Raw genomic sequence first — 17,960 nt, forward strand, 5'->3', positions numbered from 1 at the left:
TTGGGAGGGTACTGTACTACGGTAAGAAGCCGTAGCCATGCCTCCTTGTAGGTTACCATCTCCTGCTTCGCACAGGAGATTCCAGGGACCTATAGGAACATAATAGACCTACTAACTTTGCTAAACACGATCTATTATCATTGATTAAACTTAGATCTTTCAAACCACAGATTACACTACTGGATTAGATTTTACCTTGTTCCTCCGTTGGTTTAGAAACCACAGCCGATCGAGGAAGAAGAATAGCCTGCAACCTTGGATCTTCACCTCTACGATCAACCTCTGCCCTCCACGTGAGTAGTGGGACTCCCGATCGTCTCCTTGAAGATCCTTCCTTCCTTGGTTCAAAACCACCAAAGAAAACTTGAAGATCCTTCCTTCCTTGGTTCAAAACCACCAAAGAAAAAACTCCCTCTCTCCTGTCCTTTTTTTTTATTCTTTGAAAAATAATCAAGTCACGTATCTTTTCAGGAGAAGGGAGGCGATATATATAACTTTGGTGCCAGGAGATCTTATTGGATCTTTTTTCTAGAATTTTGGGATACACGGTTTCAACAGATTTGATCTCAAATGATGAGTTCAAAAAAAGAAAAGAAAACTGAAACGTACTTTGATTTGGATTTGTTTAATCAAATCCTTATCCTATCATGAGGACCACTATTGGATCCAGCCCAATAGACATCATGACCTGTATCAGCCCAAAAAACAATTATGATTATCTATTGGATCCAATCCAACAATCACAATCCCATAATATATATATCTACAATAAAGATCTCATTTAAAACAATCACTGTGGATAGAACATTGACCTAGAGGTGGGACACCTAGGATCTTCTGTTATCAGCTCCAACTGATGCTAGTGTCTCTGTTATCTCATAACGTACTGTACTAGCCCAATTAACAAAACACTGACTCCACTAAAGAGTGTTTGCTGAACTCTGACAGTAGAAGAAAAATGCTTACACAAGCCTAGACCTGATATATGTGTATTTATGAATGTACCCCTCTACCAAAATATCCATAAGAGAACATGAGATAAGATCTGTCAACCTATTCAATTACCTATTATCCTTGATTCATGATTAGATCCTCTGATATGCTTCTACTCTAACTCGAGTAGCTGTACAGGTTTCAGCAATCAGACTGCCAATCAACTCAAGGGGATATACTCAAATAACTGAGGGTAGATTCCATCTTGACATAGGAGTTCGCAATACCTCGAACCTGGAAACCCAACGTACTGAGGTGTTGACCATCTAAGAGTCTCACTCATTGGCACATCAAAGCATCCTAAGTCCAAAGCTTGAGTCCTACCATATGTCTCAGGATTAAGAGTTATTTCATCCACATCAGGGAATAAGATTATCCGTGATTGATGTCGACAAAGTTTTGGTCAAATACAATCTTATGTCCATCATTGTACACGATAGCTCTGTGGTATACAACAGTATATTAGCCATGAGAACTTCCTTCTCACATGGTTGAGATCCACCATCCAGTTAAGGTGCTAACCATACTACAATCATGACCTAACAGGTAGCCCATTCCTGTTAGTGACTGTGATACTCTAAGATGATTGTACATCTCTGATTATGATCTCCCTTGAGTATCTCCATACCCAACATAATCAAGATCAACCATCTGGGAAAATCAGCATATCTATAATACTCAGAATATAGAACAAAGTAATATGCAAATTTATGTCATCATAAATCAGATACAAGTGTTTCAGTATGAAAAAACTGGTTTGAGGGCACACAAAACCCAACAGAATTAACTCATTTATTATTCTTTCCTTAGTATAATCCATTAGTCACTTGCAACATTCTCATTGTTACTATACTCATTTTTGACATGTGTTGTTCTTTTATTACCCAGTGTTTTGATTCACAAAACATTACAGGTCTTGCAACTGTCCTGTAAAAACTTTCATCTTATAAATTGTCTATATAAATTGTCTCTACAGATTACTTACATATATACATATGTTTCTTGTTATTGCTGGACTCAGCCAAGGGCCACTAAGAAAAAATATAGGCTTCAAGGTCTAAGAGGAGGCCACGACAACAAAATATAAGCTTTTAGGCCTAAAAGGATGCCACGACAAGTAAAGCATTACAAAGTCCCCCGGCCTTTGTTAACTGGTGTTTATTAAAAAAAAAACAAGGGGTTTTTGCATATATACCTCTCAAAAATATTTGCAAAATTATTAATCAATTCTCTTACATCAGAAACTTCTACCCCTCAATTATAACGATGCATATTATGAACAGTTAGTGAAAGAATTTCTAGTTTTACCAATGCCTATCAGTTCCCAATGTAGCCCATAACCTCTTTCTTCTGAGTAACAAACACAAACAATTACGAGAATACTATCGATGTTGGATGAGGAGGAAAGTCGGTATGAGAGGTTTGAGGTTGAGCCTAGATGGGATTTCATTGCGGCAGGCGTTATCGAGGTTTGAAGAGGTAACTTAGGATTGAGATTTGATAATTTTGGTGGAGGAGCAGAAGTTGTGGACCACTTGAGGAGTTGGGTGAAAATAAGAAGGGAGATATGGAGGACTTTGAGGAAACATAAATCAGCAGGTTAATGAGATATCTTTATATTCCAACCAAGGTTTAATGACAATATTGGCTTGTAATATATTTGATTTCAGTTTGTCCGAGGATAATGAGTCCTTCGATTTTTTATGCTTTTTTCTTACCAAAGTCATATCAGTCTATCTTCGTCACTCTGTGGTGTTTGTAGTTAACTAACAAAGAGTGCAGTAGGCATCGTTAGAAAATTGTAATCAAACTAACAAAATTTTGGGAAATTTATCAAGCATATTCTCTAACATCATAAGTGGAAGGCAGAAATTTTCAACGTAAGAGATTTGGGGTAAATTTGCAAGTATCAGTATCCAGACAGTATGTTAGAAAATATTGAAGGTTTTAGGGATATATATGCAAAATACCTAATAAAATAAATAATTAGCATACGATGAATTTCATCAGAAGTAGGTGCAGGTTGGTTTCTCTTCTCACAAGTTAACCCAACCCAACAAAGACCAAGAGACCGAGGCTCCGATCAAAAATTTCCTCTTCCCTTCTCAAGTTCTATTCTCAAACTTTGAGAAAGGTAAACTACGTAAAAGTTTGATTCCCTCTCCTTAAATTTGCCCTCTTCTTTCCTCGAATTTTTTAAAAAAATTGATTTATTTTTATTATTCAGGGTAATCGCTTGCCATGGAGATCTCTCCAGAATCCACAACAACCCTCTGCTCTCACTGGTAAATCCTCTTTCTCAGTTTACATGATTCTTGAGATCTAAACATAAGATTCAATTGAAGACATCTCTATGATTATTGTTGCTAGATGTTGCTAGAACTAGAAGTGTATAATCTCGGTATTGCTTTTCTATGTTTAATGTTAGAATTTAGGTTGAAGAAGTGGCGTCTGTTTGAAAGTGCACATGTTTGTGAAGTTTGAGACTTGCTTATTTGGTGAAGTTACAATGCTTGTATCATGTTGTATCTTGTCTGAGTACATGTAAACATAAGGAGATATGCCTTCTTTAAAAACTTTTTGAAAGTGATACTGATGAAGCAATCTATTAGATGATTTGACTAATCCAAATATCACCCTAGAATTTTCATCTTCTGCAGAAGAAACAATAAACTTTGTTCGTAAGTCTTTTGAGGATAGGCCACTTAATTCTCAGCTTCAATTTAGCTCTATTAAGGCCAAAGGATTATTTGGGTATTGCTTCTTTAGGATGCTTCGGCTTATTTATATAAGAAGCAGTTAATAATGGTGTTAGGTAAAAAATTTTTGTTGCATGTTTATTATAAAAACATCTTCTTTTAAGAGGGTGCTTTTAGAAGCAACTTGATAAAGTATATCAACTCAACAATATAAATAATTAAAAGAAGAACATAAAGAAGATAAAAAAAAGATCTCAACAAAATATAAAGAACATAAAGAACATAAAGAGGATGTTTTTAAAAGCAGCTTCTGCTTTTTATAGTTTACATACCATACATATACCCTTCAAATTTTTACAAAGTTTTTTTAATTAACAATAAATATGAAGCTAAATGTATTTTGGTCATTTCACATATAAAGATCTTTAAGCTTAGATCTACTAAACACCTTAATTGCTTTGGAAGCTGCTTTTGATATATGATTACCAAATGACTATTTTAGTGGCTTATTTAAGTTATTTCTATAAGTTGCTTATATAGGCGACTTATTATAAGCTCTAGCAATATCAAATTGGCCCAAAGTCAGCAGTTAAATTTAACATTTGTGATATCCTTGCCTCGATCCAAATTTTAATAGGCATACCTCTTGGTATAATAAATTTTACACAACTCTAAGCAGTTATGGGTCTCAAACTAGCTCGTAAGCGCTCTTGTTTTAAACTTCAAATTTTGTTTAAAAACATAAAACTAATTATGAAGATAATTTTGTTGAAGGGAAGGAAATTGTAATACAACTTCAAGTAGAGGAAAAGGCGGAGAAGATACCTTTTTGGTTCAAATAGAAAAAAAAAACTTAATTAACATCAATAAAAAAATACAGCAAGAAACACTCTGTTGCCTATTTTTACATGAGAAAGTAGAAGTCTCATCAAAGATGATTTGATAGGACATTGTAGGGTGAAATGGCGGTGAATCTGTGGTGATGTGAGTAAGATTTACGGTTGCTTGGTGAGAGAAAGGGGTGGCTAAGGCAAATCCCGAGGAGGTGCCATTTTGAGAGAGGGATGTATAAAATTAGGTTTTTTGGTTGGGTTTAGGTTTCAGTTTAATGGGTTAATGAGTGTTTATGTTTAACAAGTTGGCTTTGGGTTTAAGTTTAACAAATTATATTTTAGGTTAAATTTAATAAGTTTTTTATTTATTTTGCAAGCCATCCCGGCCTATGCTCTGCATATAGGGTTCAAGGTAGCCCAGGAACTGGACCCAATTTTGTTTTAAAAGCGGTCTGAGCTTTTGCCTAGGAACCTGTCTAGGCTTAAGCGAAACTTAGGCTGTCCGCTTAGGCCTTGAAAGCACCTAGGGAATCATGGGCCGCTAATGCAGACTACACGATATCAAAAAGGGTATAATTTCTCGCTTAAGCATAGTAATAGTTAAAAAGAATGAGGCATGTCAAAAAGGATTAGATTAAAATTTTATATGGAAGTTCATCTTAGGTAGACAAGAAGGACAGAATTTTGAATCTTTGAAAAGAATCCTTACTCTCTTGAGGCTAAAAATGCAGACATGCCGTTTAAGCGTCCGCCTAGATGCTTGAGTGTTCGGCACTTGGTTTGACGCATAGAAGCACCTAGCACTTTCTAAAATATGTCGCTGCCGGCCTAGGTGGGCTGCCCCCTTTTAGAATATACTTCTAATTTCTATATTAACTGCAATTGTTACTTCTTCTAATTGGTTGATTTACTGAATAACATTTATTAATTTACTGCATATGCCTATAGTCTATTAGTATATCTCCCTTATTTGTTTGTTCATGTTTTGTTTAGTAAGAGTAAACAATAATGCATTGTTTGGGTCGTGGGAATGAGTAGGAAAGGAATGTCAATTCTGACTCCTCATTCATTCATCTCAAACATGATGTGTTTTTGAAAGTTAGAAATCTCATTTCCGCTCACATTAATTCTCACATTTTATGGGAATTATCATTCTTAATGAGTTGCCAGATAATGGGCATTCCCACTTAAGTGAGAATAAAAAAATATGTAACTTCCAAAAAATGCATATTTCATTCTCTAATTCAACCAGATGTGAGAATGAGAATGAGCATTTCATTTCCATATTTATTCCATTTCATTCGTCGTGTCATTCTATTCTCACTTCACCCGATTCACGTATACCACATGAGGCATAACATCTTATAAATGCACTAAACTTTTAAACTTTTATATTATCCCAGACTTTCTCTTCCTTTGACAATCCTTCATGTGTAGCTGAGATTTACTGTTCTGTTGCCACGTTCTCTTGTTTGTCATATGATTTTGCTGGGTTTTACTTGGGAAGGTTTCACCTGCTTTCATGTTTCAAATACACATAGTTCATGGTATTGAGCATCCACAATGTCTTTGTGAGAAGTTTGGATTGTAGAAAATTCCCTTTGCAATGATTTTTGTTCCTCATTTATGTTACATTATGTTCTTTCTTGAGATTCCTCAAGTTGGGTTTTAGATATTGTGATTTGCGATGTCTCATCTAGAAATTGGTTCTTGCAAGGCTTCAGTACCTTATGTTTTTCAGCTGTGGAATTTTATGAGATAGGGCTATTGTATTCTACTATTTGCTTACTATGGTTTTGTTATGTTTATGAATATTTTTCACTGTAAGTCAAAATGTAATCAAATTTCTATAGATATCCTTGGAACTCCAAAACCCAGTAGTAGACAAGGCTACTCTTTGTACTAAAAGAGTCATCTTTTAACTGTTGCAAGCGTCACAATATATATGTAGGTAGATATCGTAATTGACTCTATTGCAACATTCTCTATAAGGTTTAATAGACGCCTTAAGGAAGTGATGTACTCTGGTTACTATTGTATGTTCTTGCCATAAAGAAAAGGTTTTAAGAGCATAGTACATAAAACTATTTTGACAAAAATATAGTTTACAGCTAACAGGAGCAGTGCACATGAAATATCAATTTAACAGTATGGTCTGACTTTCTATCTCGTGTACGGTGAATAGTGGTGAATGTCCTCCTTGGATATTAAAGTAACAAAATTTAAGTTACCTACATAGATAATGGGTCTTGAAAGGTCCATGTTCATGCCTTGTGTAACAGGTCAATAAACACTTGAAATATGAAAGAATTATAGACTAGGAAGATACTTCACACTCGGACATGCTTTCTTACATGTCAGGTAGCATGTTTAGTATTTGACCATGATGAGCTCATTATTGTCAAGATCATCATCATTTAGCATCAAATTTTTACGTGTAAACTAGGAAACAAGGTTTAAACCTCTCATAAAAAAGTTGACCAAGTTTTAAAATCAGCTGCTATCTCAAATCATCTCTGAATCTGTACAACTTTATTCCTAAGAGTACTTACAAACAAGAGATTGATGACAACCAGTTGGGTCAGTAAATTTACAACCGTCGCAGTTGGTCTAATGTATTTTCTGACTGATTCTATTCACATTTTCCTTTGTGAATAAAACCATTAGCATCAATGTTTTAAAAATCAGGAACCTAGCCTGCTTAGGTGCCCGCCTAGGCATAAGCAGGAACCTAGACCAGACGCCTAGCTCTTGGAAGCGTCTAGGGAATGGGCCTCTTATGCCGACTACACCATCTAGGTCTCAATCGTGTTTGTCTCATCTGTAGCTCCATGTCTACCAACAACCTCCGAACTCTTCTAGTCTCGTCCATTTACTATGGACACTTTCACCTCCTCTTTACTTCTAGAAAACCATCCACCACCACTTAAAGAAAGAAAAAAATATGCTTAGGCTCTAGGCGTCAGGTCTGACGTCTCGGTTGCCTAGCGCTTTCCATAACCTTGATTGGCATGCAAAAGAACTATATATGAAGATCCAAGTTAAACTTGAATAGAATTGGCAACAGGAAGAAGTTCTCTCATGCTACTAACCAAAAGACCTAACAAATTACTCTTAACGTTCATTTGAAGATATAACATAAATATGGTTTATTCATGAAGAAGTACTATGGTCAGTGATGTAAAACTCTATGATAGCATCTTAACAGATTATAACTAATAATAACTTCATTAATAATATTATTAGCGGGCATATTTTGTTCTTACTAGTTTATAAATGAGTTCCCTAGCCTCAGGAATTTCAGATTATGAGAAATACATTAGTCCAACTAAGTTGGTATTAATTTGTGATTTTTGATGTTACATGTGTAAAAGTTAGTTTGTTTCGCTAGTCATGATTGTTTCGCTAGTCATGAATAGCCCTCATGACAATTTCTTTTACTTTACGAGCATACAATGATCCAACTAAGCTGGTGTTTATTTGGATAATTTTTTAGCACATACATCATATATGTAAAAGTTCATTTGTCTATCTAGTTAGAAGAAGACCTGAGACAGTTGCATTTCTTTTAATGAAGGAAGATGATTTGTTAGCTTAACCATTGTTTAGTAAGTGTATGCATCAATGCCACCATGTATACTTAAGGTTGAACATATCAACTATTACCATTTAGGTGCCGCTTTGACATGATTAGAGTAATTTCATTTGGACGCTTACTTCAAACTAATTAGTATATTTTCCATACCTATGCTATAGATTAAGAAAGCCATCATTTTGGTCATTATGAGCCACACTTTTCGAATTCCAAAAATGCCCTCACATCTGAAGAAATTAATTCTAAATTTGTTCACACTGAAAAAATCAACAATAATGCTCTCACACTTAACAAAATCAAAGGGAATATCTTTGCACTTGGATAAATCACAAAATGGTTTAAAACTTGGAAAAAACAATGAAAATAAACTCAAAATCATATCTATATGTTTTCTTTACAATTTGATTATAACATTTCCCCCACGTTTTATGTCATGCATGCATCACATCCACTGGAGTACTAGTATATAACCAGAACTATCTTTGGGCCAATCTTTCGAGACAATCTGAATGTTTTTTTTAAGTTACAGATTGTGTTTCAGTGTGACAATTCTGAATATTACCCTTGAAGTGCTGTTGTTAACAATATGAAAAGACTGGTTCCTGCATGTTGTCATTGTTTTATTTCTTTTTTTTTCACAATATTCATTGTAACTTTTATCATCCTTTTTTGCGAAACTGATGCCTTCGTTTTTCTTTTTGCATGCAGTGAGAGAGATATTCCTAGTTCAAACATCGACCTACATTATGTGCATTGTTCTCGCAATCTGCAAAAGTGCACAATATGCAGAGAAATGGTTCCAAAAAAGCATTCCAATGAGCATTATAATGAAGCTCATGCTCCAGTATGTTTTCATCAAGTTACATGTATTAGCTGTGTTAATCTTTTTCAATACAGTAGACAATTTCCAATCCTTTATCAAATATGCCATGGTAATTATTTCGACATGTAGTCCATTTGGTGTTTTCCATGTCAATATTTTCTTGGTAAAGTAGTTGGATCCTTCTGCCTAATGGGAAGGAGGTTGACGGAGGATTGTGTATAGATCATTTGCTCCAAGAACATTGTGTCAGATACTTCAGATGAATTCTTCAGATAATATATGACAACAAGAGTGAAAGTTAAAGGAGCCAGATGTTGTAACCCCTGGTGTCTTTCTTTGTGGAACATGATACATTAGGTTTGATTTAATCTATCTTGTAAGTTCTGTTTGATAGGTAATATAATTTTACAGCCATAGATGTATCTGTATCCTTCTAAGGCTAAGGAGATTAATGGTGGAGGTTGAACAGATCTTATGCTTAAAAACATGATAGGAGATACCTGATAGGAAATTTTTTAGTTTCACTCATGTTCTGTATTTATATCAACCAGTATTATATATTGTATAATAGAATAGGACTGTGGAAGTCAAATGAGAAATTATATCTATACCTTATCTACCCTCAGGTTCGTAAAACTGTAGGTTTGATTTTATCTTCTCTTTTTAGTTCTTCTTGACAGGTAAAAACACGATATCTCTTCTCCTATCTTATCATTGTTATTAACTACTCCAGTAAAATAAATTTACAGTATTCACTAAAACTTTATTGCAACTTTCAACACAGGAAATTTGGAAGACATGATAGACTATTTCTCTTTTTGCGACCTTGGACAATTTTCTTTCTGTTTGAACCTACATGATTGGTGAGAGTGCTAGCAAGAACTTAGAACTCAGAAGGCTAATTCTAAACTGAAGAAGGCAATGAGTAGAAGTATGCTAGGACAAATGCTTTGGAATTAGTATAGTTCGTGCCAGAAAAGAGCTGCAAGGAAGAATATGCAGGAAATGTGGTATCAGATTGCGAAGGATTAGTAATAATGGTTATTTAGTCTGCTTGCCAAATGAATACTTGTTTTCTGTAATCTTTTTTCCTTAGCTTATATTATCAACCTTAGGAGTTTAAGTATTCCGAACATATCCAAAGTGCTTATTCTTTTAAAGTTGAAGGGGTTGTTGTAGACCATGTTGGCCCTAGTAGAAGATAATTATATCACATTAGTAGAATAATTTTGTTTTGGATAATAATTTCAGAAAATGATCCTTTTATGTTTTAAGTAATATACATCACTTAGAGATTCAATTTTAGTTTAGTTATATATTAATTTTTATATCAATGGAAATCCCATCAACGGATCCAGCAGATCAAGCAGCAAGTTCTTTTATGGATGAGGATTTAGTTATTGTACAATTTTTAGTAAGGACTTCCTATATGCATATGATTGTGCACCGACACATGTGCAAGGGCGAATGCACATGGGGGCCAAGCGGGCCTGGCCTCCCTGGCAATTAGAGAAAAAGAGAGGGAATATTAGTAATTGTAAATTCTCAAATGATGGGGGCTAAAGGATAAAAAGCCCTAGCAACTAAAACAGAAACTCTTCGTGAGTTTCTTTCTAATAGAATTTTTTTCCTTACGTGTAGATCATGATTGCCCCTCCGCTTGAAGCTTTGAACGAACAACGGTGTTTACTCATCCTTCCAATCCTAATCCTGATTAGTTTTCTAACTTTTCCTCCATATTGATCGTTTTAGTTTTTAGGTATTGATTTGTGTAGGATTTTAGGGTTTTAGGATTTCTAATTTTTTTTCTCTTTGGATTTGTTTAGAATTTAGGGTTTGGTTTTAATTATTTCTTTATGGACACTTCTACTGAAGCATAATCACTCAGTTCCTACGTCCTAATAAAGCTAAAGTATGAATATATGGTGTCTATCTCAATAAAAGTATAATCATCCAATTTCTAATTGCTAATTCCTAAATAATAGCAAATAAAACATTATCTAAGTATCTGTCACTAAAAGCTAAAGAGAAATGTCTTAATTATCTTTGTGTGGATTATATCAGTTGGTGTACAAGTTTAGTTGAATGGAAAATAGATACTTTATATCCATAGGTGTACGAATTGGTAAAGTTGGCGCTAATTATGCCTATTGAAACAACAATTGTTGAAAGAACATTTTCGGCAATAAAAATTATTAAGCATTACTTATGAAATCGAATGGGAGATGAGTATATGAATGATTGTTTGGTGCCTTTTTTTGAAAAAGATATATTTTGTAGTATTGATGAGGAAGAGCACAAGAAGTCACGAAACGATTTCAAGAAATAAAGACAAGAAGAATGTTATCTTAAGCACTTCATTATATTTTGAAATTTGATGTTGAAAGTCTTCTTATGTGGTGGCGTTAGCTACTAACCATCGTGCAAAAATGTTTGCATATTACTGTGTTTAATTATTAATTTTTTGGCCCTCCCTCCCGCCGAAATTCCTAGCTCTGCCACTGCATATGCAGTCAAGCATCTCAATGCTCTCACTCACTGCACATACAAGGATACAAGGACATTAACTGCCATACAATAGATTGCTAGTCTTCATACATCTAACTGACGACTCATTATAGTTTTCTGCAACACTGGGATGATTAGGAATCAAGGATCATTCATTAGACTGGAAAATTGGAATTGTTAAACTACCACAGAAGGTGCATTTTTCTCTCTATGGAAACTAATCTCTCTTTATCTTTATGTGTTCCAGAAGGTCGTCTAGCTCGTATTTCCATTATCAGTTCCAATGTTACAAAAGACACTAGGCAAACTAGGCGTTTGAGCCAGCGCCTAGACGCCTAGGTGGCGCTTAGACGTTTGGCTGTTTTTTAAATTATTTAATTATAATAATCGATAAAAATATGTATTAAATTCAAATAAATTCGCAAAAGAAAAGATAGCAATCTTAGATCCACAATAAATCATGCATTCTTAAATGCTAAATAGCCAAAATAATAACAACAAGATTATAGAAAGTGTTAGGAGGCCTAGGCGTTGGACCCATCGCCTAGAGTCTAAGAGGTTTTCTTTTTTATTTTTTAATTATAATAATTGATAGTAAATGTTAATGTTATAGGAAGATTAGGTGTCAGACTGTTGTTTAGGTAAATTTTTTTCTTCATTTAAATGGTGGTCAAGGAGGTTTTGCTAAGGTCGGAGGAGGTAGTGAAGATATTCATATTTGGAGGTTAAAGGAGTTTGAATGAGGTTGGAGGACGTGGAGGCTGCAGCATAGGAAATCACGATCAAAGCCTAAAGGGTGTAGTCCATGTAAGCAGACAATGCCCTCCTAAACACTCAAAATCTGGTACCGCCTAGGCGTTAGGCGATTAGTTAGGCGGCCTAAGTACCGCCTGGGCCTAGGTGTAAGCCTAGGCGGACTAGGCGGAGGTTTTTTAAAACAGTGATCAGTTCCTTTGTTTCTATATACCCATTGACTAGATTGGAGTTACCACAGTTTCAGAGATCTGGTTTCTTTTGCTTCTGTTTCTGTTCGAATTTTCTCCTCTCCGTTTGATATGCTGCTAGGTGCACAGGGCGTGGAGAGTAGTTGTTTATTTTATTTTTGTCTTTAATAGCTGACCATTACCAGAAAGAATATGATTCAAAGCATATGATCAATTATAGGCCATAAGATTAAGTTAGAACCTGATCTATCTACCTGGATTGTTAATTATACAATCCTTACACCATTCCTTAGACATGCTATAATTGTTTATGTTTATAAGATATTACCCCTCTCTACAAGTCTTGATGGTAGAACCTTTATTCCCTTGGCTACTGATATATCTTGGTTTTTGTTTGAATTTATTTGAGTACTCATGTTCTGCAATGCTTTTGCATATTTAGTGAAAATGAACTGTAACTTTTTATATGGTGGACCGCATGCCAATACTCATATTCTTACATCCTGGAATATCAGTAGTAGAGCTGTATTTTATTTGATCCAGTGGGCAGTGGTCATAAATTGTGTGTTCTTAAAATTCTTCTATTGTGTTTGGTAATCTTGGTTTTCTTTTGGTTTTATGATCTGTATTGTGCTACCCATCAAGATATATACTTCTCTATTCTATAACTATAATTAGTTTCTGTGATGAAAATGTTCACATTTTGTTGGTTCAAATGAGTTGCTTCTGATTCTAGTTTTTTCATAACAGGTAGAAGCTTAGCTCTTAAATATGTGATTTCACTTTTAGTTGCTTGCAGAATTCTTGAGGCATATTTATTGATATATGAGTGTACTAGTTGAAATAGGTAAGTTGATTTTTCTTATCATGATCCCTTTTGCGTTCTTATGCAAACAGGTAGAATGCACACTGTGCAATGAAACAGTGGAACGTGAAGTTTGGTCTTCTCATAAAGGTGAACAATGCCCCCAGAGGATGATTACATGTGAATATTGTGAATTTCCACTGCCTGCTGTTGATCTTTTTAAGCATCAGGTAGCTCTTAATAGTAAAACGAGAACATATCTAGAGTTACTTTACATTCACTCTTGATGTAATTTTTCTGCTCACACATTTCAGGAAATATGTGGAAACCGAACAGAATTGTGTTATAGATGTAACAAGTATGTTAGACTTCGTGAGCGAGATAATCATGACATCCAGTTTCATGGTGATTCAAATGACGAATCAAATAATACTGCAGAGTCTTACAGGTAATTTAAATGTGGTTTTGGCACATTCACATATGCAGAGCAGCGATTTCTCTTAAGTACATACTTTTACATTTGTTCTTAGTTCTTACCCAAAAACTTTTACTACTTTTCTTCATGACGGAACCCATAAGTATGTTGGATAGATTAAGAAAGAGCTTTCTCTTGTTTGTTTTGATGTAATTGGGAAAGGAAATGACAGAAAGACATCTATCCGTTAAGGAAAAGACTAACTGTAGGCCCGAAGACATCTATTACCTATGAAACTAGAGACCCTTTCTCATAATGACGCCGAAAAACATGAAGTAATTTCCTTTCCTCTTTCCACCAATTCCAAGCAAATTTCTGTCCTGATAGCTCAGAATTCACTCACTAAAAAAATTTATGTTTTGCTGACATATTAGTAAATCCCATTTTCAACCCAACAGAATACAAAATGTTAAAAGCTTTTACTTGCCAAAAGAGTTGCAAAGTCATTTCCTCCATTGTCCACTGGTTTTCTTTATCTAAAATGTCTAAATCCTTGATTTTTTTTACTATCATATGAAAATGCCCTTTTTCTTTGTAGCTCTTCAGATTGGTTCGTTGGCCGGACATAATTATTTTGTAATAGAAGTCAAAAGTAGATAGCATTAGGAGTTAGTAAGCTTTGCTGTCATCTATTGTTCTTCTAACTTCCTTTTAGTTCTTTAATTTGCCTCACCAAAAAGATCTACCAAATAGTCATTTTTTCTTCAGTGGGATTCAAATGCGGGACAAGTAGAATAGTGATGGGCTGGTATCCCTCGACAGAGCTGATTGAAAGAGTCAGATTCATGTAGCAATCCTAAAAGTCTGGGTTAAAGGCTTTGTTGTTGTCGGTGTTGTACCAGTTGAATGGTGAAACTGTCAAACTGACTGCTATATGAAGGAACAGACCGTATGATGCAACCCTAGTCAAATTAAGTGTTCATCTTTTGAGTTAAAATCTATACTGAGAAATACCATCTACCATTGTTTTAAAAGCAGTATGGACGTTCGCCTACCATCTACTGAAGGAAAATTTAGAAGTATGTGCAATTCTTTCCTATTTGTATAGGTATATGTACGTACAAAATATATTGTGATATTGGATATGAGTTGCCACCTCATTTTGTGAAACGAGTTAAAATGAGATAGAAATGGATATGAGTTGCCACCTCATTTAGTGAAATGAGTTAAAATGAGATAGAAATGGAGTGCGCACCTTCTGTTCTGAGTCTATCTCTTGTTGTGCACTCTTGTTGTGCATGTCCATAGTGCGCCCGCGTGCAAGTACATACCCGATTATTTTGCTCGCTGCATAGATGTCGACTTCAATTTGGTAGGTCATATTGCCCCGAAGGGATGTTAGCTGTAGAAAATGCTATTTTATATTTTTTTTCGCATTGGTATTTATTTGTTTTTCTGTAAATTGCTGAATAGCTCACTGAAAGACATTTTTTTTTTAAAAACTTTTATTCCTGCAGGGATGGCAGAGGACCAGTGAGAGAAGAAGGCGCTTACAGGAGGCAACCTCGTGATTCACCAAACAAGAGGATATTATTCACAATTGCGCTATCAGGGATTGCTGTTCTTGTTGGATCCTTTTTTATGCAGAGAAGAATAGATACTCAACAAGAACAATAGCTTATGAGCGTTTTGCTACTTGCTCCTGGAAAAAGCGAGGTATCAACTTCATTCTCATACATGGATCTGGGTTATTTATACGTATCATTTGTAATGCTTATCATGTGTAATTATTGCAAACAATATCTCATTGATTGAGGGCAGAAAAACATCTCGAGTTTATTTTCTTAACTAAAGACCAACGTTCATACGGAACGAAACAGTTGCTTTATATATTTGTTTCAAGCTTCTTTATTTGAATGTCTATTATTTTTCGCTCGAGCCCAACCATTGGATGCTCTAGTTCCAAATTAACCCCAGTGAAATAAAGAAAATCAGGGATTCTCAATAATAGAGGCAAAGAGGGGGCATTGCAATATTCATGTATGAATGAATTCTTGTCTGAAGAAATCTAGGTGAATGTTGTCTCGGTTAAGACTGTTCTATTGCATAGCTTACTAGCCGTTACAGTTCGTGAAAGTTAAATGCCATTATTAGTGAGATGGACCATTTTCCTCTTAGGTGGGGAAGGAATCTTCTCCTCTCACTTTTCTAGCCCTTAGATCTTGTGATTAATGCTTTAAGATTAGTGATAAATGATATAAATTATTTAGTTGGGACTATTAAATCCTCAAATATTCACAATATCTCACCTTACCTATTTCTTCAGTTTGCAACTTTCTTATCCTTTGCTTAAACATGTATTCTCCTAATTAATTCCATAGTTAAAGAAATTCTATCATTCATTATCTATCTCTCACTCCTCACCTGTCTAATTTTTATGAAAAAATAACATTAACTTTAATAAAACTCTTTGATCTCTGTTTATATTTACAAAGAAGACGAAGAACATCCTTAATTAATCAAACTTTCTATCTATTTGTATCTTTCTCGCCCATAATCCGTATTCTATCTTTATTGTCGCCAAACCAACATGATGATCAAGAACGGATAAACAAATGTTCATTATTGTTTTTAATATTCTAGTTCCCATTTAGGTAAATTACATTAAACCCCAAAACCTTTCAACATTTTCAAGTAGACAACAAAAAAAATTCCAAATCGCAATAAACCCACAATAACTTCTAGAATTGCAGAAAACCCTCAACAATTTTCCACACTTTTGCAAACAACCCTATAAATTCGAAACAAAAAACAACATAAAAACGTATTTTGCAACTTATTGGTGATTTAGTGCAATTTATCCAAAAGATATTGGAAATTTTCTACAAAAGTTATTAAGGATTTAGCGCAATGTTGAAAGTTATTGGGGTTTACTACAAAACACTGAAAGTTCTTGGGGGTATAATGTGTTATGTCAGCAATTACACCAAGTGTTAATCTCCTAGTGGGAGACGACACGTGTTCTAGGTCAATACTAGTCAACAAATCAAGTCAATCCCCAGCTAGGGCGACTCGAGCATCACAAGCATTCGTCCTTTCCCTAGTAGGTCTGAGTCTCTCACTCAACTTCACCAGCCTAGTTGACCACCCTCATTTCCTTGGAGTCGGGTCGACAACTTGCAAGGCTGACAAGAAAGGCGGTACTTGTCGGCCTACTCACAAAGCCCAGTCGAGAGACGGTTCGTCCTCGAACTCTCCACCAACAGCTGTCCACCATCTTCATGGCTAGTGCTCCTATCCTCTCTAACTCACCACCTATTATCAACGTCACACTCCCTCAATCACCATCATATCCAATCAAGGGTGACTCATCGCACAACCAGTCGACACCTATAAAGTTATTTGCCAACCCAGTTGTCTGCCTAGACTCGAATAGTTACGGATTTACCCTTCTCAGCTAGGTATATATATGGGCTCATCGCCTACTAATTGAGGGTTGATCCGCAAGCCCCCTTCAAGGCCATATGTACGCAACTTATGCACACTTAGACAAATAAATTATTCAGTTTATTGGTTTGTTCTCTACTCAAGCTCAAATACTGACTTAATCGTCAGAGGAGTCATCGGAGAACCCAACTCAGGTCCTCTAATGTGCCTAGTTTGCATCTTGCTCATCTTAAAGAAGGGATCGTTTGCCTAAGGGGTTGGAGGAACCCACATCACAGGTATCAACTCTAAGTCCAATCACTGATTTAGGATTACCTGCTAATCTCGCTGCCGAGTTTTAGGACATCAAAAGTTTGGCGCCCACCGTGGGGCCTCTCCGTCTCTCTTTGATGAACCACCCCTTATATTCGAGCATAGAAGCTGCCATCTCTATTTAAGCTCCATGGTAGTCAAGATCTTGCCATAAGGCTCTCCAAGTGTATTTTGCTTCACAAAACTCTCCAAGGTAACAAATCAAAGATATTATCTCCAAACAATATATTTTTTGTATTATGTACTTATATTAGTCGTCGATGCTCGATCGTCATCAACACCGTCGACTCAAAAGACCTTGGTATTATTTTCATTAGTAAAACCAAGACATGTCATCGATGAAAAGACCTTGGTGCCTATTCAGGGTAAAACCAAGGCATGCCAACAACTCGGTCGACTCCGACTCGAAAGACCTTGGTATCATTGTGATGAGTAAAAAAAGGTATGTCATCGACAAAAAGACCTTGGTACTAATTCAGGGCAAAACCAAGGCACATCAAATCAGTCTACATTGACACAAAGACCTTGACATCTTCCTAAGCCCAATGCATGTACCTCAAGACCCAGGTGTTATCGTGAGTAAACC

At 35.4% G+C, this 17,960-nt stretch overlaps 1 protein-coding gene across 1 annotated transcript; it reads left to right on the top strand.

Annotated features, from left to right (window-relative positions):
• LOC109824804 (TRAF-type zinc finger domain-containing protein 1) lies at positions 3,017 to 15,546 on the top strand. Its single transcript, XM_020391453.1, has 6 exons — positions 3,017 to 3,127; positions 3,221 to 3,278; positions 8,829 to 8,964; positions 13,293 to 13,430; positions 13,515 to 13,648; positions 15,133 to 15,546. Exons 2-6 carry the CDS (start codon positions 3,235 to 3,237, stop codon positions 15,290 to 15,292), a joined length of 612 nt encoding a protein of 203 aa, XP_020247042.1. The 5' UTR covers positions 3,017 to 3,127; positions 3,221 to 3,234; the 3' UTR covers positions 15,293 to 15,546.

This window comes from Asparagus officinalis, chromosome 9 (assembly GCF_001876935.1).
Source record: "Asparagus officinalis chromosome 9, Aspof.V1, whole genome shotgun sequence".
NCBI classification, from domain to species: Eukaryota; Viridiplantae; Streptophyta; class Magnoliopsida; order Asparagales; family Asparagaceae; genus Asparagus; species Asparagus officinalis.